The sequence below is a fragment of the Natator depressus genome, chromosome 1 (genome assembly GCF_965152275.1).
Source record: "Natator depressus isolate rNatDep1 chromosome 1, rNatDep2.hap1, whole genome shotgun sequence".
NCBI lineage: Eukaryota > Metazoa > Chordata > Testudines > Cheloniidae > Natator > Natator depressus.
The window spans coordinates 58,905,889-58,931,542 of record NC_134234.1 but is presented as its reverse complement, the minus strand read 5'-3'; the positions used below and the strand labels follow the sequence as shown (position 1 = coordinate 58,931,542).

The following is a 25,654-nucleotide window of genomic DNA, read 5'->3' as shown; positions in this document are numbered from 1 at the left end:
CTTGCTCACTGTGGCGCTGTACACCCCCAGTCCCTCCCTTCCCCCCCCCCCCCCCCAGTGGCTGTACAGTGCATAGAGGCAGTTGAGCCTGCTGCTGACTTCAACCTAACAGGTCTGGGGTTGCATCCTGCTGTGAGGGGCTAACCCGGTGGTGTCAAATGACAAGTGGTGGCTGAACCACATTGAGGTTTGAGTCTGCTACAACCAGCTAGCAAAGCTGCATCTTTTAGTTCAGGCGGTCAAGTTTTATGCTTTTAGAAGCAGAGGACCTGGGTTTAACTCCCCTTGTGGATGACACACCTAAGGGTGTCACATTACATTAAAAAAAAAAGTAATAAATACAAGTTTTATTGTATTATTCTTGAGCACTTGTCACTTTTCATGATACGTGAGCAAGTCAGTCCAGGCACAGGAACTAGTGACCCTCCGCCATGGTATCTACAGTGTGGGAGGGCAATGGTGGGCATAGCCCTCATTATACATGTACAAGAAAGAACCATTAAAAGCAGTCATTGGAACACAACAAAAATGTTTAAAAGTGCAAATATACATTAAATACCATAGACTTTGTCCCTGCTGTGCCTGAAGTTATGGGATGGATAAAATCATCCCCAGCACCAGGAGTGGTTGTAGGAAAATTCAAATTCAATACTGCACATGAAATGGGAATCTCTAGTGTAGGCAAACGTTCAGAGGTGCTATAATAGGCACTCAGTTTTTAGGAGTCAAACACATAACTTTGTTTGATGAAGGGAGAGATGAAAGATAGTCATGAATAATTGGAGAGTGCTAGGAGTCTGATCCTGCAAGGTGCTGCATACTCTCAGTTCCATTGGAGTCCTGCACCTTGTAGGATTGGGATCTAACTAAAAGACTGAGAGAGGAGTCCTATGATAGAAGTAGCAAGACTTCTAACAACAGATTAAAAACTCCAAGGGACAAATGCTGTGCGAATTTAGTAAAATTCCCAGTCAAGACCATAAGATATAAATGATGTCTGTATATTCCACTTATATCAATAATACATGAATTCTGTTATGAGCACCCCCAAGCAAATACACTTTTATGATTGTAGTTCTAAATCAGATTTTCTAACAGACATAATTGGGACAGTGAATAAGGATTTTGTTTAACCTGAAAATTAATAAAGCAAAAGTTTTTGATGGCTTGTTTTTGCTAAACATCTCTCTCTTTAAAATCACAGTATTTTCAAGACCACAGAGAAATTTGGAATCCATAGACCCTCAATTTACAATTCGGAGGAAAATGGAACAGATGAGAGAAGAGAGAGAGCTTGTGGAGCAATTGCGTGAGGTATGTGAAAGACAATGTGAAAGGCTGCAGATTTTCAGCTGAAGCATGTATTTCCTGTTTTCCTTTGGGAAAGTCACCTAATCTTAGGGCAAAAACAGTGCTTGGGTGTATAAGCATGGGAATATCAGAGTGGGAAGATACAGCATTAGTGAGACCATGACTGGAATACTTTTGATGTCCATACTTCAAAAAAAAAATTGAAAAATTTGGAAAAGATTCAGGAAAGAGTCACAAGAATTATTTGAGGTCTGGACAAAATATCTTACACTGAGAGACTTAAGAAGCTCTGTCTATTTAATTCATCCAAAGAAGGTTAAGCAGTGACTTAATGAGTGTACAAGTACCTGCATGCGGAAGAGGTTTCTGATGGTGGGCATGGCTCTTTAATCTAGCAGATAAAAGGCATAATGAGATCCAATGGTTGGAAGTTGAAGCTAGACAAATTCAGACCAAAATTAGTGCTTTATTTCTAAAGTGTAGATAATTAAGATTTGCAACGATTTACCTAGCAATATGATGGATTCTCCATCACTTGAGATTTTTAAATCAAAACTGGGTATCTTTCTAAAAGATACACTACAGCTGAAACAGAAGTTATGGGCTTGATGCAGAATTACTGGGTGAGGTTCTATGGCCTGTGTATTGCAGTCCAGTTTAGATGGTCGCTTGTGGCCTCAAAATTTATAAACTTCTCTGTGCCTCAGTTTCACCATCTATAAAATAGAGATGATATAATTACTGCAAAGAGTGTTGAGTGTTAAGATCTTCAGTTGCAAGCGGTCCCAAATACAAGTGTTCTTATTTGTGTCTGTAGTGTTAATTGCATTACAACTACTAAAGTTATATGAGATAATTTTACATTACTATTGGTTTAAGATACATTTGGTGTTACAAGAGAATAGTAGTATCACCTGATATTATCATGATCAACTTGAATTTTGTCCATTGACTAATGTAAAACATGTATATTTTCTTGATAGAGCAACTTTTAAATATGTACTGATTTAAAAAAAGAAACAAAAAAACCTTTTCTAAAATAAGGGCTTTTCTGTTCCCCAGCTAATGTTTAGAGGGGTCATTTAGTTAAGCACAACACCACGTCTTCCGCCTCCCTTACACATTGCACACACGCCTATCTGGTGCCTGCATAGTTTGTTTTAGCTTCGCTGCTGCTGCTGTTTATAATACAGTGGCACCAAGAGGCCTCAGAAGGGCCTGTGATAAGCTGAATACTGCATATTGTAAATGAATGTTCCTGCCCCAAAGAATTTACAGTCTAAAAGACAAGAAAGAAGAGTTGGGTGACATGGACAAACAGATGGAGGAAGGAGGACGGGGAAACTATTTTAGCATAGACTGGCAGTGTGCACAAATTTGTAGTTGTTACTGATTGGCTCATTACAGCAATCGGAGCTTGTCACCTGTTACTGGTAAACACCTCTTGCAACTAGTGCATTTTAGCAAACGGACAGAAGTGGGGAGGGAATGCAAGGGACAGGGATGATATATTTTTATCTGTCCTCTAAAGGACATAGCATAGTTTGGGGTACTATATAAATAATAATAATTAATAATGTGCTCTACTGGGAAGGAATATGAAAACACATGCCAAAGCATTTGCAAGATTGGAGCTCAAATTAATAAAAGTTACACATTTGTAACAAAATGCAATGGGTTTTTCTCCAGAAAATTTGTAAACATTCTCAGTGTGCCCTACTTTGCTGATTGTTTTGCAATGCGAAGTTCATTTAATTAAGGTGTCCCTTTTGTCTGAGTAGGGAGTTTTCATATTTTTACCCAGTAGTACACATTACAGATCCAACCTTGTCCTCCATTCTGCATTCTTTCCAATTTTTGTTATGCCCACTTGTTTCTTTTCAGCTGTTTGAGGAGTGGCCATCTTTTACTCTGTGTTTGTAGGGGGCTTAATGCAATGGGGCTCTGATCCTGACTGGGGATTCTGGGTGCTACTATAATAAAAAGAATATCTTTAGATAAGAGGCAACAAGCAAGAGTAGCAAAGTATGGTGCTGGCAGGGTGATGGAATGAGGAAGGACAAGCATTACAGTAATAAGATCATGTGGCTACTCACTTCTGGCACCGTTAAAGTGATGAGGTTTTTTCATAAGTTACATTTCCAGTGGGTGACCTGGAATGGGGCAGTGTGGTGTTTTTGGGGGGTTGGGTTTAGGAGCAATTTAAATGAAGATGTGGTGATGGCTTGACAAACTGGAATTGGATGAGGATTCACTGCAATAGTGGATAGGATGGGAAAAGGCATGGCGATGTGATAGAAAATATGGATATTTGCTTTTGGGGGAGGTGGTTCTTTCTAATTCTGTGTAAAAGTGGTGACGTATTTGTTCTTCTTTTACAGAACATTGAAATGAGACTAAAGATTTGTTTGCCTGAAGACTTGGGGTCTGCTCTTATGGATGGGGTTGTTCTCTGTCATTTAGTCAATCACATTCGTCCTCGATCTGTGGGAAGTATCCATGTACCCTCACCAGCAGTAGTAAGTCAAATTTTTTTTAAAAAAAGAAAAACTAAAGCTTTATTATCAAATAAAATCTACTTTTGAAAAACAGGTCAGTGGGTGGTGAGTAGTGTTCACTCCTACAAACGTGTACTTTTTTCTTTTTCCTTTCCAGTTCAGATTGGCAGTAACTCAAATCTTCATAAAAATGAAGTAGTGGAGCTATTCAAAAAAACATATACACTTCTCTCTCTTTTCTTATGAATAAAATGGTCTGTGACTGGCTGAAGCTCATGATAGGGTTGTTGTCTATACCATCTAGATTGCAGGAGGTCAGATTTTTCCATAAATGCCTTGCTGTTTATGTTGTAGCAGGTGATCATTATCCTCTGACAAGATTTTGTTCCAGTGGATACTTTCCTAAAAATCAGTTCTCCACTTCCTGGTGCATTAACGTGTTTTGTCATAGAATACAGTATGATTTATAATGTACTCTACTAAGCATATGTAGAGCCTGGGGCGGATACAAAATTTGTATCCGCATCCAATCCGGAATCCACAAAAATGGTCCATGGGTATCCGCATCCACATCTGCAGATGCCTATATCCGCAGATATAAAGTGGAGAACTCTAAGCATGTGGGAAACATTATGCTACAATGAGATTAGCAATTTATTAAGTTAACAACAATCCTATATAGCAAGGGTTTGGGCGGGAGTTTTTTTGTTTTGTGGGTTTTTTTGTTAAATATCAAAACAACTCATTTTTTGTCACAGACAGGACAGAAGAGAAACATATGACCTAGTCCTGCAATCTTTGATTCCCCAAAGGTACTAGGACATATGCAGGACCAGGGTCATCAAGGATTTTTTGTACCAAATCTACTTACGTACACTTTTTTCAAACCTAATTTCCTTTTCTTTTCAACTTTCTTCTGGATTTTTCCTGTATTTACGGAAGACTTGGTTTCCGTTAGTGGGGACATTTCTGGTCTAGATTTCTGATGTCACTTTGATTCTAAAGAGGTTTCCTGTATTTTCAAAATATGATGCATAAAGTTGTGTAGTTTTTTCTGAGTGTACCTCCGGTTAAATATTTGTTAAATAAAACCTTATCTTTAATTCTGAGAGAGGCATGCTGATTGTAAAGGTGATCTGCTTAGGCTTTTAAGAGTATAGATTTTAACAAAAAACAAGGAGTTTTCAACAGTGGCTAAAAAAATGTATCCCTTTCATAAGAATGGCCATACTGGGTCTGAACAATGGTCCATTTAGCCCAGTATCCTGTCTTCCAACAGTGGTCAATGCCAGGTGCCCCAGAGGGAATGAACAGAACTGGTAATCATTAAGTGAACCGTCCCCTGTCGCCCATTTCCAGCTTCTGGCAAACAGAGGCTAGGAACACTTCAGAGCTAATAACCATCGATGAACCTATCTTCCATGAATTTATCTAATTCTTTTTTGATCCCTGTTATAGTCTTGGTCTTCATAACATCCTCTGGCAAAGAGTTCCACAGGTTGACTGTGCATTGTGTGAAAAAATACTTCCCTTTGTTTGTTTTAAACCTTACCTATTAATTTCATTTGGTGACTCCTAGTTTTTGTGTTATGAGAAGGGGTAAATAACACTTCCTTATTTACTTTCTCCACACCAGTCATGATTTGATAGACCTCTATCATATCTTCCCTTAGTTGTCTCTTTTTCAAGCTGAAAAGTCCCAGTCTTATTCATCTCTCCTCATATGGATGTTGTTCCATACCCCTAATCATTTTTGCTGCCCTTTGCTGTACCTTTTCCAATTCCACTATATCTTTTTTGAAATGGAGCAACCAGATCTGCATGCAGTATTCAAGATGTGGGCATACCATGGATTTATATGGAGGCAATATGATATTTTCTGTCGTCTTATCAATCCCATTCCTAATGATTCCCAACATTCTGTTAGGTTTTTTGACTGCCACTGCACATTGAGTGGATGTTTTTAGAGAACTATCCACAATTATTCCACGATCTCTTTCTTGAGTGGTAACAGCTAATTTTGACTCCATTTTATATTTTCAGTTGTTGGTTTTAAATCACTTGATTCGTGTCATGTCACATTTTACTGCAGAGACTTGCAGAGTAGACAAGACCTGAATTTTCAAAGCTAAAAGGTTGTTCTTAGTGTTTTACAAAACACTTTTTCAGCCCTTGCTGACAAATAGTTAACCTTGAGAAGAAATGTTCTGGAGAATGCTAGGCAGCTAATGTCTCTTTTGGTGCTGATGAGCTTTCAGTTTAAAGGTCAGGAATATCAGTATCACTTCTCCCTGTTAAAGTAGGGAAATAATGGATTGGCTGTGGTGACACAGAATGCCACTGTAAGAGGTTTGATAGTCTTGAGTCAGACAAATAGGACAAAGAAGGCATCATATTATAGGAATCTTTGAAATTCTAAAATACTAAGGAAGTAACTGTAAAAATGAATTGGAAAGTTTTTAATTAAGAATCAATATGATAAAAGAACCAATTTAAAAAATATAGAAATGACATTATAGAGTTTGTACAACTGTTCTTAATGTATGTTGAAATGATATATCAAGTTCTCATAATATCCAAAAATTAAATGTGAAAGACATATGATTCCCTTTATACACATCTTAAAACAGCCTGAGATGTTTGGGTTGTAAAATTCCCATTAGAAAAGTATTACCACTTCTTGCAAGTAAGCCAGTCTTCCACTGCACATGATTATTAGAGGGGACAGATTTTCAGAACCTTGCAAGCCAGACTTTCATGTGCACAAACTGAGTCCACAGTGAGTTGGATGCACTCCCAATTTCAAAACTAGAGACTGGGCATGCACAAAAGCAAATGCACCCAAAAGCTGCATGTTTGTAAAGTAGCCTCCTGAAAAATTAAGCTGCAATGAACTAAGGCCACTTTAATTCTGAATGAGAACATCCACATGAGGATTTAATATGTTTTTATTTATGCATATTAACTTTATCACTTTAATTCATTCATTTTCACTTTCCTGAATGTCCTTGCATAAATGAGCCCTGATTTGAGAGTGTATAGGCTGAGTGGGCCAGTCACTACAAGACCATCCAATGGAAATTAAGAGACAGTGATTGAAATGGGAGACTCTCAGTGCAGCTGAGCCAGATGAGAGTGACATAGAAAGAGACAGGCTGATATTGAGAGGAAGAAAAGAGAGCATAGAAGGGAACTTCTATGGTATGTAGCACATTTCAGAAGAACATGGAAGCAAATTCCACTTCAGTGTCTGTGATGCAATGTGAACATCATTACTAAAAATTCCTACTACTAATAACATGCATTAGTAAGGAGAACATATACCCAACTCAAAGAACTGCATTTTTAACAGAATTGCAAAACACAGAGAAATAGAAATGAAGGAAAACCAGGCCAATGATTATGATTTTTAAAAAGCAGAAAAAACCCTTCAACTACAAAAACACATGATGGGAATGGAAAGGCTTCCACGCTCTTATTTCTGAGCATATTTTTGAAGGTTTATAGACCATCTGAGAATGTCCTCTGACCAGCTGCTGAGATAGGTCACTGCATGAGTTGGGTGTAATCTACACTGTAATTAAGTAGCTTTGGCTGGCCCATGTTAGCTGACCCGGGTAGTGGGGGCTGTAAAACTGTGATGCAGATGCTCGGGTCGGAACCCGGGCTCTGGGACCCTCCCCCTTTGTGGGGTTGCAGAGCTCCGGCTCCAGCCCAAGCATCTATACTGCAGTTTTACAGTCCCGTAGCCCGAGGCCTATGAGCCCGAGTCAGTTGACACACAGGCCAGCTGTGGATGTTTAATTGCAGAGTAGACATAACCTTGGAGGCTTACAGAGTGCACTGGCCTCCTCCACTGTTGTTCTGCCCTTGCCAGTGCCACAGAAGTCACTGCCGTGATGGATGGGTGGTGGCATGGAGACATCGTGGCAGTAGGAGACTAGTACGTTGGCAGTTCAGTTTTTCAGTTATTAGATGTCGGTCAATCTACTGTTTACCATTTCCTAATTTATTTTTTCAGGAACAGCCTCCTCTAAATATTTCATAAGCAGTAGAAACGTCATTTAATAGGCAGAATTTTATGATGACTACTGTATATTATTAGCTTCTGTCCCATTAATCCATGGTTCCTTGTTTTTTTCAGCCTAAACTTAGTATGGCCAAATGCAGGAGAAATGTGGAAAACTTTCTGGATGCATGTAGGAAACTGGGTATACCAGAGGTAATTTTTAATTATGTCCATCAATATAATGTGACCTAAAACACACCAAAAAGCATAACTTGTGTGTTATTTTACAGTTGAAGGCTCTTTATTTTATGGCTTAAAATGATTCGTGTCTTATTTTATGAACTATTACAGTCAAACATTTACCCCCTTATTCAACAATGCACGTATGTATGCTTTTAGCTTTAAGCACATGAATTGTCCCATTAAGGTGTTCATATGAGATATTCATGAGTTTATAGTCCTACTGTCATTAGTGAGACTATTGTGATTTAAAGGCATTGCTGGATTGGGTTGACTAGAAGGCCCATTAAGAAATGACTGAATTTTGTGCATTAGCAAACTCAGCAATAAAACAGGTACAAGGTATAACAAAATGGATAATATTTCATTTTTGAAAACATGCCAGTTTTGCTATAGATAGCTAGATAAGAGTATTTACAGTAATCCCAATACCTCCTTGTATTTCCTATAGAGAATAACTAGTAAATATCTACTAGCAAGTAGATGCTAATTTTTCCTTATATAAAACTAATATTAAGTTTTTTTTAAAAGAGTGATAACTGTGTTTTTTACTTGGTGCTTTTATTTTAAAAGCTTAGTTTAAAGTATTTATACTTTATAGTATATTACATATTTTGTAGTACATTTTGTCAAAGAAATTGGTAATATGAGATCTCATCTCGGAGCTCTGTTACATTTTTGCTGAGATGTAAGGAGAGCATTTCATATGTGTAAATTATGAATGTGCAGATTAGCAAAATGCAAATTGAGTGAGGTTCTACTGTAATGTTAAAATATCACTGTGGAAGTGTGAAATGACAAAATGCAGTAAACTCAAGAAAGTTTAAGATTTTCAGGTTTCTGTAGAGAATGCCAGTAGTCCATATTCTGATAAATATTATACTAGAGTAACTCATTATGATACAATTTAGTTACTCTGGATTTACACTGATGCAGTTTAGATCAGAATCTGTCCCAGTATCCAAAAATATGTCTGATGTAATTAAAGACAATTTCATTTCAAACAATTGGCCTTCACTATGAGGAATTAGTTTGTATACAGACTAGTTTTTAATGCAGTAAATATAAAACTACAAACATAAAACTGTACATGACTTAATGTTGTCATTGTATTTTTGTTAACAGTACAACTTAGGCTCTGAGAGCACTTTTATTTTAAGGTTTACTTTCAGGAGTTTAAAACATGTTTAGTTTTGTTTTTACTTTGGGATGAGACTTGAACACAAAGTCTTTAAGTTATGGAAGGATTCCTTTTTCAGAATGTGAAGAAATCCACTAGTCTGACCTCTATTTGAAGCAGCAAAACAAACAGTGTTTTTTCCCTTTCTGCAATTTGAAAAGGCATTGGGAGGGAGGATTATTCTCATATCTACAATGAATTATTGTTAAAATTAAACTTTGTAATCCATAGTGTTGTGAACTAGGTCTCTATTTTAAAAATGATTATATTGGCCATCTGTTACAGTTTATTAAGGCACAGTAACTGCTTTCATAAAGTTATGTAATGTAAAATATTCATGATAATATTAGAATGGCTGCATATTGTGGGCTAAAAAGATTAGTTTCAGAAATAAGACGGCATGTCTCCCTATTATGAGAATATTGTGTCAAAATGTATGCAGCCTGTGTGTGGAATGTTTAGTGAGATGTGAGCGACCCTTTGATGCACTCATAATCAGAGTTGCCTGGAAATGGCCTTTTGGGGGAAGGGAGAGAAGGAAGGTGGTTGTTTTTAATTAAGGCACGTGACCCCAACTGCCCCCCGCCACGTGTCGCCTCTTTAAGGGTTTACATTTGTTTTTCTCTTTGCAGCTTTCAATGAAATATAAACTTTCTCTGCTAATGTTGCAGACTTGTTATAGATTTTTGGCGCCATTTGACTAACTGTTTATATATTGCATGTTTTCATAGAGGGTTAAGCAAAGGGTCAAATCTCATAAATCTAAATAAATAAACATTAGTTTCTACCCATATAAAATTTCATTCACTTAAATATCAAGGACATTTGATTAAGGTTTGTAATTTATAAGAGATCTTGTGGAATTCTGTAAGAGAATTCAGGTTTACTCAGCATGGATGGCAATTGACAAATTTACTGCTATACTTCCTGGAAAATGCATATTGTTTCAGAGCTTAGATGGGTGAAAGTGTTTGGAGTTTGCTGTGTTTTACTGAGTGAATGAGAGAGAGAAAATGTTGGAAACAAAGATCATATGATTGTGTGAGTAGCTAGCAGGATGCCAAAGCCCAGATAGATCAAGAATCTCTCTAGGAACAATGTGCTGTAAAAGTGCCGAGAGAGACATTTCCCCACTTTCTAACATTTGCATGTATGTTGATTGTTCTTATGTAGCCTAACTGTCGCAGGAGACTTCAGCAATAGGAATACAACATTTGCAATGAATTGTTTTCTTTAAGCTCCAGCCCTTTCTTGGCAGCTCCTATGCCTACTAACCCACACCACAGCGTAGCATTCTATTCCTATCACATTAACATATATCTCTGTAGGAAAAATGGATGATCTGGGACGGCCTGAATGCTGTTTCAGTACAAGGGGGTGATCAAAATGGAAGATTTGAGACGTGTTTAAACAGAAGGGGGCTTTCAGTGGAATAAGGTGGGATGCTGTTTAGTGGTAGTGCTGAAGGATCTCCAGAACCATATGGTCACTGAGCTTCATGACTGACCTTGAGACGAGTGTAGCATGAAGATGCAAACATGCAATGTGATTTGGAGGATGATAATTTTACAGGACATTGAGTCCTGGGTTGCAGCTTTTCCAGCCCCCAGTTGATGGTGAGGGAATGTTGAGTGTCAGGAAAAGATTCTCCAAAGATCTTGCCAAGGTCCTTGAGCAAACCAAAGGAATTCGGGACATACAGTATTTTAAATCAGTGGCTCTCAACCTTTCCAGACTACTTTACCCCTTGAACGAGTCTGAATTGTCTTGTGTACCTCCAAGGTTCGCCTCACTTAAAAACTACTTACTTACAAAATCAGACAAAAATACAAGTGTCACAGCACACTGTTACTGAAAAATTGCTGACTTTCTCATTTTTACCATATAATTATAAAATAAATTACTTGTAATATAAATATTATACTTACATTTCAGTGTATAGTAGTATACAGAGCAGTATAACCAAGTCATTGTCTGTGTGAAATTTTAGTTTGTACGGACTTCGCTAGTCCGTTTTATGTAGCCTGTTGTAAAACTAAGCAAATATCTAGATGAGTTGGTGTATCCCCTGGAAGACCTCTGTGCACGCCCAGGGGTACACATACCCATTGTTGAGAACCACTGTTTTAAATGAATAAACAGGCAGGAAAAAAACAGTCCATCTTTGTACATAAAAGCTCACTTTTTTTGCTTTGAAATTCACCTTTAATATTAATATATGTATGAACACACTGTTGAGGTACTCAGTCATCTGCCCACAGCATTTAGCCTCTCAGGAGTGCTCAGAGTCATAAAGACACTTACAGGTCAAGAAATCTGGAAGTTTTGTCTTGACACAAAGCAAAATATGTCCAGGACTATATATATAATGTGATTATAGTATAATCCTATCAGGGACAAAAGAGAGACGAGGGAATATAGAAGGGAAATCTAATGAATATCTTAGATGTCTGTATACTAATGCAGGAAATCTGGGACATATACAGGAGGAACTAGACATACCAGTGAATAATCACAATTATGACATAATTGGCATCACAGAGACTCAGTGGGATAATTCATATGACTGGAATAGTTGTGTAGAAGGATAGAGCTTATTCAGGAAGGACAGGCTGGGGAAAAAGGGAGGAGGTGTGGCGTTTTATATCAAAGATGTATATGCTGGCCGACTGAGATTGAGACAGAAGTTGGAGGCAACCTATTGAAAGTTTCTGGGTAAGGATAAAAGGGGTAAAAAACCAGAGTGATAGCTCCTACAAACCATCTAATCAGGAAGAAGAGATGGATGAGGCTTTTTGAAACAACTAACAAACTCATCCGAAGCACAGCACTGGGTAGTGTGATGGGCAACTTCAACTACCCAGACATCTGTTGGGAAAAACAGCAGTGCACAGATTATCCAACAAGTTAATGGAGTACATTGAAGGCAACTTTTTATGGCAGGAGGTGGAGAAAGCAAGGAGGGGAGAGCCTGTTCTAGATTTGATTCTGTCAAATAGGGAGGAACTGGTTGAGATTTGAAGGTGGAAGGCAGCTTGGGTCATGAAATGAGAGAATTCATAATTCTAAGGAATGGTAGAAGGGAAAACAGCAGAATAAAGACAATGGATTTCAAGAAGGCAGACTTTAGCAAAAGTGGGTTGCAAGCCTATTGTAGGGGGGGTCCTAGTATTGCTACCCTTAATTCTGCACTGCCTTCAGAGCTGGGCACCCGGCCAGCAGCCCCCACTCTCTGGCTGCCCAGGTCTGAAGGCAGTGCCATCAGCAGCAGTGCAGAAGTAAGGGTAGCAGTACTGCAACCTCCCCTACAATAACCTTGTGACCCCCCCCCAACTCCCCATACACACACACAAGTCCTTTTTGGGTCAGGATCCTTACAGTTACAACACCATGACATTTCAGATTTAAGTAGTCGAAATCATGACATTTATTATTTTTAAAATCCCATGACCATGAAATTGACCAGAATGGACCTTGAATTTGGAAGGGCCCTACCTATAGTATAAGGTAAAAGTACACAAAAGACCAGATTTCACAGGGGAGACTCCTATCAATGGTTCACAGTCCAGCTGGAAAGGCATATTGAGTGGGATCCTGCAAGGATCTGTCCTGGGTCCAGTTCTATTCTATATCTTCATAAATTATTTGGATAATGGCATAGATGGTACGATTATAAGGTTTGTGGAAGATACCAAACTGGGAGGGGTTACAAGTGCTTTGGAGGACAGTATTAGAATTCAAAATGATCTTGACAAACTATAGAAATGATCTGAAATAAATAGGATGAAATTCAATAAGGACATTTGCAAAGTACTACACTTAGGAAGAAACAATCATTTGCACACATACAAAATGGGAAATGACTGCCTAAGGAGGAGTACTACAGAAAAGCATCTGGGAGTTCTAATGCATTGCAAACTAAGTATGAGTCTGCAATGTAATACTGTTGCAAAAAAAAAAACAAAAAAACCTGAACATCATTCTGGGATGTGTTGTCAGCAAGACACAAGAAATAATTCTTCCACTCTACTCTGCACTGACCAGGCCTGGGCACACACTTCAGGAAAGATGTGGACAAAGTGAAGAAAGTCCAGAGGAGAGCAACCAAAATGGTGAAAAGGTTTAGAAAACATGACCTACGAGGAAAGATTGAAAAAAATTAGGTTTGTTTAGTCTGGAAAAGAGAAGACTGAGGGGGGACATAAGTCTTCAGTTATGTAAAAGGTTATAAAGAGAAGGGTGACAAATTGTTCTCTTCAACCACTGAGGGCAGGACAGGAAATGATGGGCTTAAATTCTAGTGAGAGAGATTTAAGTTAGACATAAGGAAAACCTTCCTAATGGTAAGGGTATTAAAGCCCTGGAACAGATTACCTAGGGAGGTTGTAGAATCTCCATCATGGGAGGTTTTTAAGAAAAAGACAAACACCTGTCAGCTGGTAACTGGACTAGATGATCTGTCTAGGTCCCATCCAGTCTTATGTTTCTATGGTTCTATTATGCAGATTTAAATGTTTTTTTGGAATTGGTTGCATAAATATGCCCCAGAATGTAAGATGTCTGTAACACAAACAAAACCACATTAAGCCTAGCATCTTTACGACTGCAAAATAATCTTCAAAATGTGAAGTGAATGTTAACCCATGCAGTAGTGGCTGTCAGTCTTCAGACAGTGTGAAACAGTAGCTTTGAGACAAGTATGAACTGTCCCCATTAGTCTCAATGGGATGTTAACTGTGATACTTAATGAGGGTAAATTATTTACTATTTCACAGCTGATCATTTTAGCAGAATCAAGCCTTTGTACTTTGCCATCATTAATGGATATAGGTAATGGAACAGGTGCCAGGCAGCAGTTAGTTGCTGTTAAAGCTTTATCTTATAACCAACCTGTTAGTTGTTTTCACTGCTACCGCTATATTTGCACCCCCCAGTTTTCCATTCACGCTCTTATTCTGACCAATTGCCTCACCACAGTTTGTTCCGGAGACTTTCATGGAGTTGCAATGCAATTGTATCAGGTATTGATTTTTCCCACTGTGCTAGGCAATATATGCTATTTGGACTACTGTATGGTTGCAAGTGGTACAGTATGCTGTTAAAATCTTACCTCTGAGTTTCCTAGGTAGGTATTTATCATATAGTACATATACAGAAGTATGGTTGCATTCTTTCATGCAATTCTGAGTACTTACCATTGAGATTTTATTTTTAGGAATTAAAATATGGGCTTGGTTTTCAAAACTGTACACCTGATTTGTTTGCGCAATTTACTGCAGATGCATGAATAATCAGAGGAGCTTGTGCATGCAAACGGCCAGTTATGTGATTAACCTTCCATATCTATCTACTCCATCTAAATATTTATTCTGTATGCGCAGTTTTGGTAGCTGCATGATCCATTTAGGCATGCAGCTGCACATACGTTTAAAAAATCACTAGTAACTGGGACAATACCTGTGCTGAGATTTTTTAGTTGTGACTAATAATTGTGCTTTTAATGAGGAGAGCAGAATGTTTGAAATTGTTGATTATCCAAGCATAATTGTTGTTCTGTAATGTTGTACCCTTTAGCAATATGATTATTTAGTTTTAGTATTTTAAATTCACATCACATCAAATTCACATCAGAGTCACTAAAATTCTGATAACTGAGGTGGAAATACTATATTTAGTTATTGAAAAGATAAAGAATATTGTCTCCTGAGTTCAGAAGCACTAGATGGCATCCATAATATGAAAGATTTTACCTAGTACCAGCAGGAGAAAATAGTCTATCATGCCTGAAATATTTACTAATTTGAGAAATATTTGAATATTCAAACACTTATAGAGCAAATAAATTTGCAGAATAGTCAGACTTTTCTCAGGTTGGTCTGATTTCACCAGTTAAAACACTAAACAGCAGTTCTTATAGGAAATTCCTTGTACTCGATTAGAAAGCTAGTGCAATGTTTATTAGTGTCTTCACTAAAACATAATATTTCATATCTGTGTCAATGAGATTTTGGTTTTAACAGGTTCTGTGCTCAAAAATGAGCATTTCAAGTTCACAAGTCTGTGAATTTTTTAAAAATCTTATGCTTTAATTCAGATTTACAAACAAAACTTAGCATTGTTTTTAAACTCTGTGTGTGTCCTTTTCTTTTCCAAATTCAAGTACTATTCCTTTGAGATTTATATAACATTTGACTTTGGAGTTAGAAGCATGCTTCCACTCTGAAAAGTGATTGTGTAAAAATGCCCCACCATCACTAATCGGATCTTTTTTTTGTGTATATTCAGTGTTGCACTGATAGTTTGAATAACAAAATTAAGTTTTTACAGCTTTCTACTCTTGTGAAAGCCAGAGCCAACAATGGTAAGAGAGAACGAGGTGAATTCTCTTTCTTCTTGTCTGTCAACACCACAGTGGCTTACTGAGGCCTGGTCTACACATAAAATTTAGGTTGACATAGCTACATCTCTCCGGGGTGTGAAAAATCCACACCCCTGAGCGACATAGCTTTGTGGACCTAACCACCAGTGTAGATGCAGCTAGGACAACAGAAGAATGCTTCTGTCAACCTAGCTACCGCTGCTCAGGGTGATAGTGTTTCTGCTCTGTCAAAAATAACCTTTCCATCAGTGTAGGCTGCATCTATACTATGAACTTATGTAGGCATAGCTACGGCACCCATAGCTATGCCAGTATTGTCCCCATAGTGCAGACATGGCCTAAGTTTCAATCAGTCACATCAGTGCAAACCCACTGATATTTATTGAGAAGGTGTAACTGAAGGCCTGAGCAACACCTTTATTACTGATGATGATTTGCAGAGAGGAAAGGTCCCAGATTGACTTTATGGTCCCAGGCTGAAAGTGCAAGCCTGCAGATTAGGGGAAAAAAGCCAACTATCTACTAGCAAATTTGCTTTAGCAACATTTGATACACAATAACCATGGATTCTGTGGGGCAAGTTCTGTAGACAAGCTTCCCTACAGAAATGCTGTGCAGTCATTTCTCAGAGTAGAAGAGCTCTGGAATGCTTTTGAAAATTTGATAATTAATTAAGACGACATTGTGAAGCTCGATAGCATTAAAGTATTTTAGACAGCTAAGCGTGCAGATTTTTCATGTTTTTTTAATTATATACTAGGAATTATTTTCCTTTAATAACTGAATATAGTTGGCCCAGAACAAGCTGGAATTTATGAAATGGGGCTCTGTCTTTCCTACATCTTACGCAACTTAAAATTTTTTTTAAAGATACTCTTACTTACATGTATGCATTGATAGAGAGGTTATGTGTGCAAAGGAGATTGGAATAAAAATACACATCATATTGTTTTCATCTTCCAATTTTAAAATGATCAGTGTGCACCTTAGGTTTGATTTTGTGTAATGATAACCAAATATCGTCTGCTTATCGTGAATATCATTGCTCAGTACAATTTTCTTAATGCAACAAGTTGCTTAGATGTTTGTATTCCAATTTAAATAGCTGCATGTGGGCATTTATATCTTTATGAATAGCCTAGGTTCACATATTTTTAATTTTAAAATTTTAAATAAGAAGTTTGAGCCTTAAACTCCTCAGCTTGGAAATTTTCTTAAACTAATCAGTATCCTTTAACCAGTGTCTCTTTCAATTTTCATCCCAGAGTACCAGCCAAAGTAAACAATTTAATCATCAGATTTTAAGGTGCATGTGATGTTAGGTGAACAATTGTATTTATATTCATAACAATTTATTTTTTTAGTATGTTTTCCTGAGATTTCAGTATCATGGTTTGTCTCAACTGCTAAGAGAACTTTCTTGCTTTTATAGGGGCCTGTTCTTGCAAAATCTGAATCATGCAATTAGTCCCATTTAAGTGATTAAGTGATTGAATGGACTACGTCTATAAAGGTTTGCAGGATTGAGCTCTTAGCTTGCACCGTATATTTGTGCTAGTGTTTTGATATTGTTTGATAGCTTAATTATTTAGAGGAAACACAAGAAAGATGGTGCATGTAGTAAATTAAGGGAATAATTGAAAGAAACAATATATTCCTACATATTTATACTAGTAATAGAATACTGTGATGCTTTATCAAACTCTATCTCTTTGTATTTTTAATTTTATGCACTGTTTTTTTCTGTTCTAATGGCTGCCCTTCGGGATAGGCTGACCTCTGCTCTCCGTATGACATCCTGCAGTCGGATATTCGTCACATGCGAAAGACTGTTGACACCCTGCTGGCCCTCGGGGAGAAAACCCCACAATCAACTTCTACCTTTCGCTCCTGGGATCTGATAGGCTTTTGTCTTTTCCACATACTTTTTATAGTCTTGATGTACATAACTTATCACTGGAATGTGCTAACATCATAACCTGTTTGCATGTGCACACAAACTTTCTGCTTTATCTCTGACACATTACAGGTACTTTAATTTCCTTCCTTTGTCTCACAAACTTCCTCCCCTATAACCTCTCTGTTAATCTCTTGACTAGAGGTAGCAGAATCTTGAATTGATTGTAGAGGGAAACCCACCCCTCACTTCCCCCAACCCTAGCTTAAATGCATCCATATATCTTGATTTTGCAGCTTGTTTCCTTCCACACTGCCTGGGTTGCTCACAGATTGTGGAGATGCAGTAAACTGCATCTATACCATTTTGGGCTGTGGTCTTATCAAATCTTACAACCTAAGCAGCATTGAGCCTGGTCAGTGTTTGGAGGTGAGAACCCAAGGAACCACCCAGGTGCTGAAGGAAGTGATACTGGCATTTCAGAAGATGGCGGTATTCTCTTTCAGTATGTTTTGTTTGTTAGAGGTGCCATCTTCCAAATGAAGAATAGAAACCACGGTCCTTAAGATCAGTAAAGATCCCATAGTACTTGTTGTAAAAGTGAGTGTTTACTCTGGTGTTTTGGTCAAAGTCCAGTCTGTGGTCCCTTACAATTCCCCCCCCCCCTAAATTTTTTCTCCAGTTTCTTTTGGAAACAGTAATCTTCTCTTTCCCTGTCAAACTGTGTAGTGTTGCTGTGCATTTTTAAATACATGTCACGTTCCATGCCAAATTACGAAGAACTCAGAATTTGTAAGGGAACTTAGGGTCTTTCAGGATGAAGGTAATGGAGGCAACATGGTGCAGGGAGTAGGGCATCAGAGTGGGTATTGGCAGACCACTGATTCTTTCTGTGACATTGGGCAAGTTACATAATATTCTTGTCTGTTTCCTCATTTATACAAACAGAAAAGGAGTACTTGTGGCACCTTAGAGACTAGCCAATTTATTTGAGCATAAGCTTTCATGAGCTACAGCTCACTTCATCGTGTAGCTCACGAAAGCTTATGCTCAAATAAATTGGTTAGTCTCTAAGGTGCCACAAATACTCCTTTTCTTTTTGCGAATACAGACTAACACGGCTGTTACTCTGAAACCTATACAAACAGAGATGGTGATATTCTGTAACGCATCTGAGAAGAATTCTTTAACAATATGTAGAGATGTGTATTTAGTTTTCCCTTCACGTAGAGATCTACAGATGAAAAGCTTTATATAAATGCTAATTATTTCATATTATGAAATGTAAACATAAATTATGTTACTAACATATCAGTTTAGCTAACCCAAGAATACCAATCCCCTGAATATAGAAGTATACTCATTTAGGAATTCCCCTAGGAATTGAGGAGTCTATTAAATCGATCTCTTTGCCAGTGCTTTCTACATTGCTATGTTTGTTACACAATCCCTATTCCCATGTTATTTACATGAATATTTTTGTATGTATTTAGAGTATTAGAATCAAATCAGGTGGAGAAACTTGTTGCTACCAGCCCATGATATTAATCCTAATGTTATACATCTTGGCCTGTGCCAGATATTTTTAGTGACATGTTTTGCTGGTTTAATTACCCAGAGTATCCAAAATCTCCCATCCATTGGAAAGATAAGGGAGCAGTTGTTTCAAGGTTGCTGACGTGCAAAGAAACAGAGGCTTGTGTCTCCCATGTTCTGAATGATTTCTCAGTCTGAACGCTGGATATGAGAGCTGAATTGCTGTTCAAGAGGTGGATTGGATTAAATTTATTGACTACACATTTTTTTCCAAATCATAGTGATAAGCAAACCCACAAACTTGTCCAAAAAAGCTGACTTCTCATACACTAGGAACTAGCCCATATTGCAAAAGTGATTTAACACAGCCTGAAAATACAAATTCTGAATTGAATGTTACTTAATCCTTAAACTGCCTACAGGTTTTACCCATAAATTCTAATCCACACATGCAGATATGTCAGTCTCCTCAATTAATTTACCTTTGTGATTCCCAGATCTGCTTCTTCACCTGGCTTCTAGAAAATGAGTGAACTTAATTGCTCTTCAGTTTCTTTCAGCTTTTGAACAGAATGACCATAACTAATTATTGCTAATGTTCCTGTCTGATACTGCATTAACTTTTTGTCCCAAACCTTACCATATTAAACAAACACATTCATCATGTAGAGTGATGAGAATAAAAGTAAATTCTCATATTCCCATAAACAATAGGAAAGTTATAACACAAGATTCAAAGAGGAACATTACAAGTATTTCCCTATAGCTGTGGACTTGAAGTTAACCCAGACCATACTGTGAAGGAATGCCTTAGGCTTTGTAACTGTAACTAAGACCAGCTCTACACTAGAAAGGTAGGTCAACCCAGTAACATCTCTCGGGGTATGAAGAATCCACACCCCTGGGCGACATAGCTAAGCTCTAAACCCTGATGTAGACTTCGTGAGGTTGACTTCCCTTGACTTAGCTATTGCCTCTTAAGAAGCGGATTAACTACAGTCATGAGAGAACCCCTCCCATCACGGTAGTGAGTGTCTACACAGAAGTACTACAGCGATGCAGCTGCAGCATTTCTAGTGAAGACAAAGCCTACGTTGTTGTTCTCCAAACATTCATTTGTTACACCTACAGTAACAGACTCCTCTTTTCCACAGTTGTTAATGATGATAATATATAACATTGTTATATACATTTGATCCCTATACATCAGCACTGAGTAAAATATACCTTCAGCTTCTGCATAATAAAGACTGTAATGTTTCTGTAGATTATAAATTTCAGCATAATGCAAAAGTGAAACAGAACTGCCTGCCCTTCTCTTACAAGTGAAGTATCCCCACCCTGAATTGAGGAATAGAGGGTGAAAATTGGCTTAAAGATACAATACATATCTGATGCATCTGCTTCAGAGTGCTCTCTGATAAATTCAGAAGTCTATTTCTATGCTATTCCTCACAGTATTGTACCCAGAATACTCACAGCTCCACACGTTGGAAATTATAGTGTTTCTCCACCTCAGGGGCTGTTCTCCATAATGGGAATTCATCTACATAGACTTGGTGCAGTCTGCTTTTTAGCAGGTAGCACTACTTGTTTGCTTACTGCTGAATGTCTGCCTCATATGTTAAAAGTAGTGTGTGCTGTGATATGCCCATATATCCCATTTACAAGTTGTGATTTTATATCTGCTCCTTCTACATGTTCTCCCCATTAATACCAGTGGTTTTCCCATTGCCATGACAGGATGCTTATCAGGAAATTTCAAAACTCTTTGTAATCTGTTCCAAGATTGCAGCTACTCAGATTTACTGTATGTTTGTACAATGCCCAGCATTATTGGGCTTTGATTCTGGTCAGGTCATCTGGTCTGTACCTCCATACAAATAATAGCAATTGCTTAATTTAATATACAGTTACAATACAGTGCATAAATATTTTGTTTTTTCTGGTAAGCCAAAAATCTGTAGATAGAAGAACATGTGGCATTGTCATAGCATTGAAAGTATTTAAAAGGCATCTATTCAGGTAGCATGCAGTGTAATACCCTCCCACCTGCCTCTTCACTTCATAGATGTATTCTCAAAGCTTTACTAGTTGGAGACGCTTCTGGACGTGATCCAGCTCCTATTGAGGTCATTGGTAAGATCGCTATTGACTTAATGGCAGCTGGATCAGGCCCTTAGCAAATAAAGGTGAAATCCTATTTTTCTGTTCCAAAAGCTATAATGACATCACTGTCTATCTCTGCAATGTTGCCTGAAAAGGAAATGTCCTTGGCATTTTACTCACATTCTCATTTAAAAACTAGCACCACTTCCATCTATGCATGTATAGAAATTAAGATAGCAGGAGTCAAGAATAATTTTGTAGTAGGCTCTTAGCAATTACTTCATTCCCTCGTACATGATAATACATGATCTGAGTGTTAGGTAAAAAGAAGAGAGTTGCACAATAAGGATTCCTATTCCTAGTGAATCCATTCCACTTTATGTACAATACAAAATGCAATTCTTATTCACTAGCTCTCATCTCACAAATCTGAACACTTACATGTGAGATTCTGGTGTATTTGAATTTCTTTAGCTATAGGCGTACCTTTTCTATTGCTGTTTATTATACTTATCTATCATTATTAGGCTTTTGGAATTAACTCTCCTTTTAGCTTAAGGTTGTTGTGTTCTTAGAATATTAAAGTGAAATTGTCAAGTGTTTAGGCAAAATATTTGATGTGTTTTAAAATAATATGGCAAGGAATGATCCTGATTTGTAAAAGGCCCCCAGTCTGCCTTCTGAGTTGGGGATGTAAAATTTTGTTTCTGAAAATATTTGTGCCTACAATTAATTATAGGTGCAGTTCATAACATTGAGGTTACTTATTGACCGCAGCTGCAAATGCTGTTAATAATGAATGTAGTATTCCACATGCATATCTGATATCTGCTTCTTAAAATCAGGCCCTGTGTATGTGAAAGAACACTAATCTGTCACTGTGAAGTTTTTAAAAGCCACTTATATACACACACACACACCAAACCAATAATAGTAATTCCTGGGCTCCATCTGTTGCAACACAGTGTTCCCAGAGATGTACAGATATCGTCAGTGATGCTGAGATACGAACAAGGAAAGGTATAAAAATGAAAAGTAGTATCTATAGCAGGGGTTCTCAATCTTTTTCTTTCTGAGGCCCCCCCAACATCCTATAAAAACTCCACGACCCACCAGTGTCACAATAACGGGTTTTCTGCATATAAAAGCCAGGGCTGGCCTTAGGGGGGTAGCAAGCAGGCCAATTGCCTGCTGGGGCTCATGCCACAGGAGCCCCCGCAAAGCTTCAGCCACAGCAGGCAGGGCTTCAGCTTTCTGCCCTGGGCCCCAGTGAGTCTAATGCCGGCCCTGCTTGCTGAAACCTGCTCACGGTCCCGCCAGGGGGCCTTGGACCCCTGGTTGAGAATTACTGATCTATAGTATATAAAACTGTAAAAAGTATTTGAGAGGTTTTTGTTTAAAACTAGTTTAGTCCTCTTTGTTGTAATGATGACTTAAATTTCAAAATACTTGATTCCAATTATTTACGTGGAAAACATGAGATTCATTTTCTTATCTGAAGTCTCTAAGAAGCTACACGTTGCAACCTTTTCAGAATATTTCAGTTTTTCTTATGTCTACAAATGTGGGGAAGAAATAGAAGGAGCAGAGAATAGCACTTGCCACATTGCAAAATTTCATTCACTCTTCAATTTTTGCTCGCAAATACAGCTGGGTCCTGAACGTTAACATCTGCAAATCAAATCACTTTATGATGTACCTACCTGATTCAGTGGCCACAGTCACTCCCTTAACAGACAGTTGTATGTTAATTGCCGTGAAGTTGTCGATTAGCCTAGATTAGTCCAGTTCACACAGTAGCCTTGACTTTAAGGCAACTAATGTCAAAGAAAGTAGAGATATGTTTAAGTGTCAAGTTCATACTGAATCCCCCCTACTGTTGCTTGCCGTCATTTTCCTGTTTTTCCTTAAATCCAGCTAAATCAACTCTCTTGTTCTGTGGCTAGAAGATTACTCTGAGGCTAGCTTTTGCATTTTTGGCTATCCCTACAACTTTGTCTTCTCTTCGTACTAGACTGCTGGTGGCTGTGTGGCGCAGCCTACTGGCTCGGACTCTCTCCTCTCTATACTGTTACATTTTGCTTCATTTTTGATTGAAAGAAGTTTGTTCCTTCCTTTGACATAAATTTGAAAATAACATTCAAAATTATATCAGTCTTTTTAAATTTAATTTAAATTTAGAATGTGGTTAGCCTGGTTGCAATGATTAGGTGTTTCAATGATTAGGTGTCAATCATTCCACTGAGTTCATTAGAAGCAGAAGCAGACCTTAGATCCTGGGTAATTCATCAGGGTGTGTGTTCTGTTATGGAAAGACCCATCCATGACCAAAGCAGAAATCGGTGGGTCCTTCCTCTGTATTGACTGACAGATTCTGCAGAGACCATCACTGGTGTTGGAAATGAAGTGCCCAGCTCCATCTCTCTCACACTCTCTTTGCAGTGACATAACTTCATTGACTTCAAAGGAGATACTACTGAGAGATGAATCATACCCTGTGTTGAAGTTAGTGGAGTTACACTGGTGTTATGCCAGTGTAAGATGGAGAGAAATCACTTCCAAAAGTGGGAAAGATGTTTGAAGAATCTGTCAGTTGCCTAAAGTCTTACTGTAGTCATGGGCGAGTTCCTCCATAGCTGAGGTCTAGTGCCTAGAAATGCTAGATTTCTACAAAAGTTTTGCAATATTGTCATATAATATAGTGAGTTTCTCTCATTTGATTGTTTGTTTGACAGCTGTAAGATAAGTGCATTCCTTGTGTCTTAGAGGTAGCACTTGTAGGTGTGGTAGGAAAGAGGAGGAGGAAGAAGAAGTGGCCAAGTTTCGGGGAGAATGATTGAATATGGGTAATTGGGAGGGTTGGGATCTGATCTAAAGCCCATTGAAGTCTTTGGAAAGGCTCCTACTGACTTCCTTGGAGTTTGGATAATACCCTTAGTAAGATTTGATTCTTCTCTTATTAAAAAAAAAAAAAAAAAGGTCATAGAATGTTGTTGAGCTGTGATTTGAAAAGGATTTGGGTGTGCAGAGGTAGGAAGGCTGTGTTAGATAGTGGGAGCAATGTAAAAATCTGGAATGTAAAGCTCAGCACTTAAACTCTTTATTGAGGTGAACAAGAGAATTGAGTTATGAAAACGATGAGGTGAAAGGAGTGTGTTCTTTTTATAGGATGCTACAGGATCCAATAACTGTTCTGGGATATTTGTCAAAACACACAACCCTTGTGTTTGTTCATTGGTTTGTTCTTTATAACTTTGCATGGTCTATCGTTTTCTTGTTGGTAATGTAGAAGCCTTCGAGCATGTGAAAGAGAGAAGGGAACTAAGCAAGAGATTAGGGACAAGGAGATGTATTATGGGGAAAGTGAACATGCTGGTTACGAAGTACTGTCTTCCTTTGTATCACCTATTTCTGCTTTAAAAACTAGAAATAAACCTAGAGTTTGCTTTTATATCGATCCTAAAAAAAACTTCCTTTATTTGAGAATAGAGCTCCTAGGTATTAGTTTTATACTTGGCTAGAATATTATATTAGATTTTGGACTGGTTAATTCATTTTCTTTAAAGAGAAAGCAAAGTGATATTGGGGAGATTTTTATGGTTTAAAATGAATGATTGAACTCATTTACTCATAATTACTCTTTGTGATTAATTGTAAGACAATAAACACTATAGCCAGGAAAAATCAATAGGTAAAACAAAAGCTCTGACTGATATTAGGTGGCTAGATGGTGAGTCAGTTTTGCAGTAAAAATCTTTTAAGTGTGAGGTATAAATCTCTTTAAACTGAACTGTGTTTGATACAGATTTGGCTTCAATAGAAGTGACTTGGGACAAACATATCATTTTAAGAATGCATTCAAACTTACAAATACCTAGCAGTGATTTTTTTTTTTTAAAGTGATATCCCTCTCTTATCAAATGCTTGTAACTTTTTTCCTTTGGTTTTCAAATACTCACTTCAGTGTCCAATAATTTAATATACAGTAATTTCATATCTGAAAATGTAAGAATAATGAAATGATCAATATTCAGACAGGAAACTCATACATATCAGCTTTTTATTGGGTTTTCTTAGCCCAGTCCTTATCTGGTGAGGGGAGGGCCATATCCAGTGGGAGTAGAAACAACTTTTAAAAAAAATTCATCTGACTTTAAAACATATTCAGTATAGAATGTAAAGATTTTTTTTATCTGACAGTACCAGATCAGAATATTTTATTCCTAGAGATTCTAAAACTGAGGACATTATGAGCAAGTGGGTTGTGAGATATGAGATTGACCACAGTTCCTTAACTACTAGACATATTTGAATAAACCTTATATTACCAGAAGTGAAGAAAACCTTCATTTTTGTCTTGTATTTGAAACTGAAAACATTTTTATCATTTAGTTACTCCGCTACCAATCATACATCAAGTTACATGACAGTTTGCATCTGAAGGAAAAACTTTAAGCCTTACAAGGTCTCTGTACATCTCTCCAGAAAGAAATGT

The 25,654-nt window shown here is 37.7% G+C and overlaps 1 protein-coding gene across 4 annotated transcripts in view; it reads left to right on the top strand.

Annotated features, from left to right (window-relative positions):
- The window catches only part of LRCH1 (leucine rich repeats and calponin homology domain containing 1), a 252,422-nt gene that overhangs the window by 205,604 nt on the left and 21,164 nt on the right, over positions 1 to 25,654 (top strand). For 3 of the 4 annotated variants that reach the window (XM_074960903.1, XM_074960896.1, XM_074960912.1), the window contains 3 exons: positions 1,205 to 1,314; positions 3,693 to 3,830; positions 7,954 to 8,031. In XM_074960903.1, coding sequence (XP_074817004.1) covers positions 1,205 to 1,314; positions 3,693 to 3,830; positions 7,954 to 8,031 — 326 coding nt within the window. Of the gene's footprint in view, positions 1 to 1,204; positions 1,315 to 3,692; positions 3,831 to 7,953; positions 8,032 to 17,388; positions 17,647 to 25,654 lie in introns of all 4 variants that reach the window. The other variant, XM_074960887.1, reaches the window with a different exon arrangement.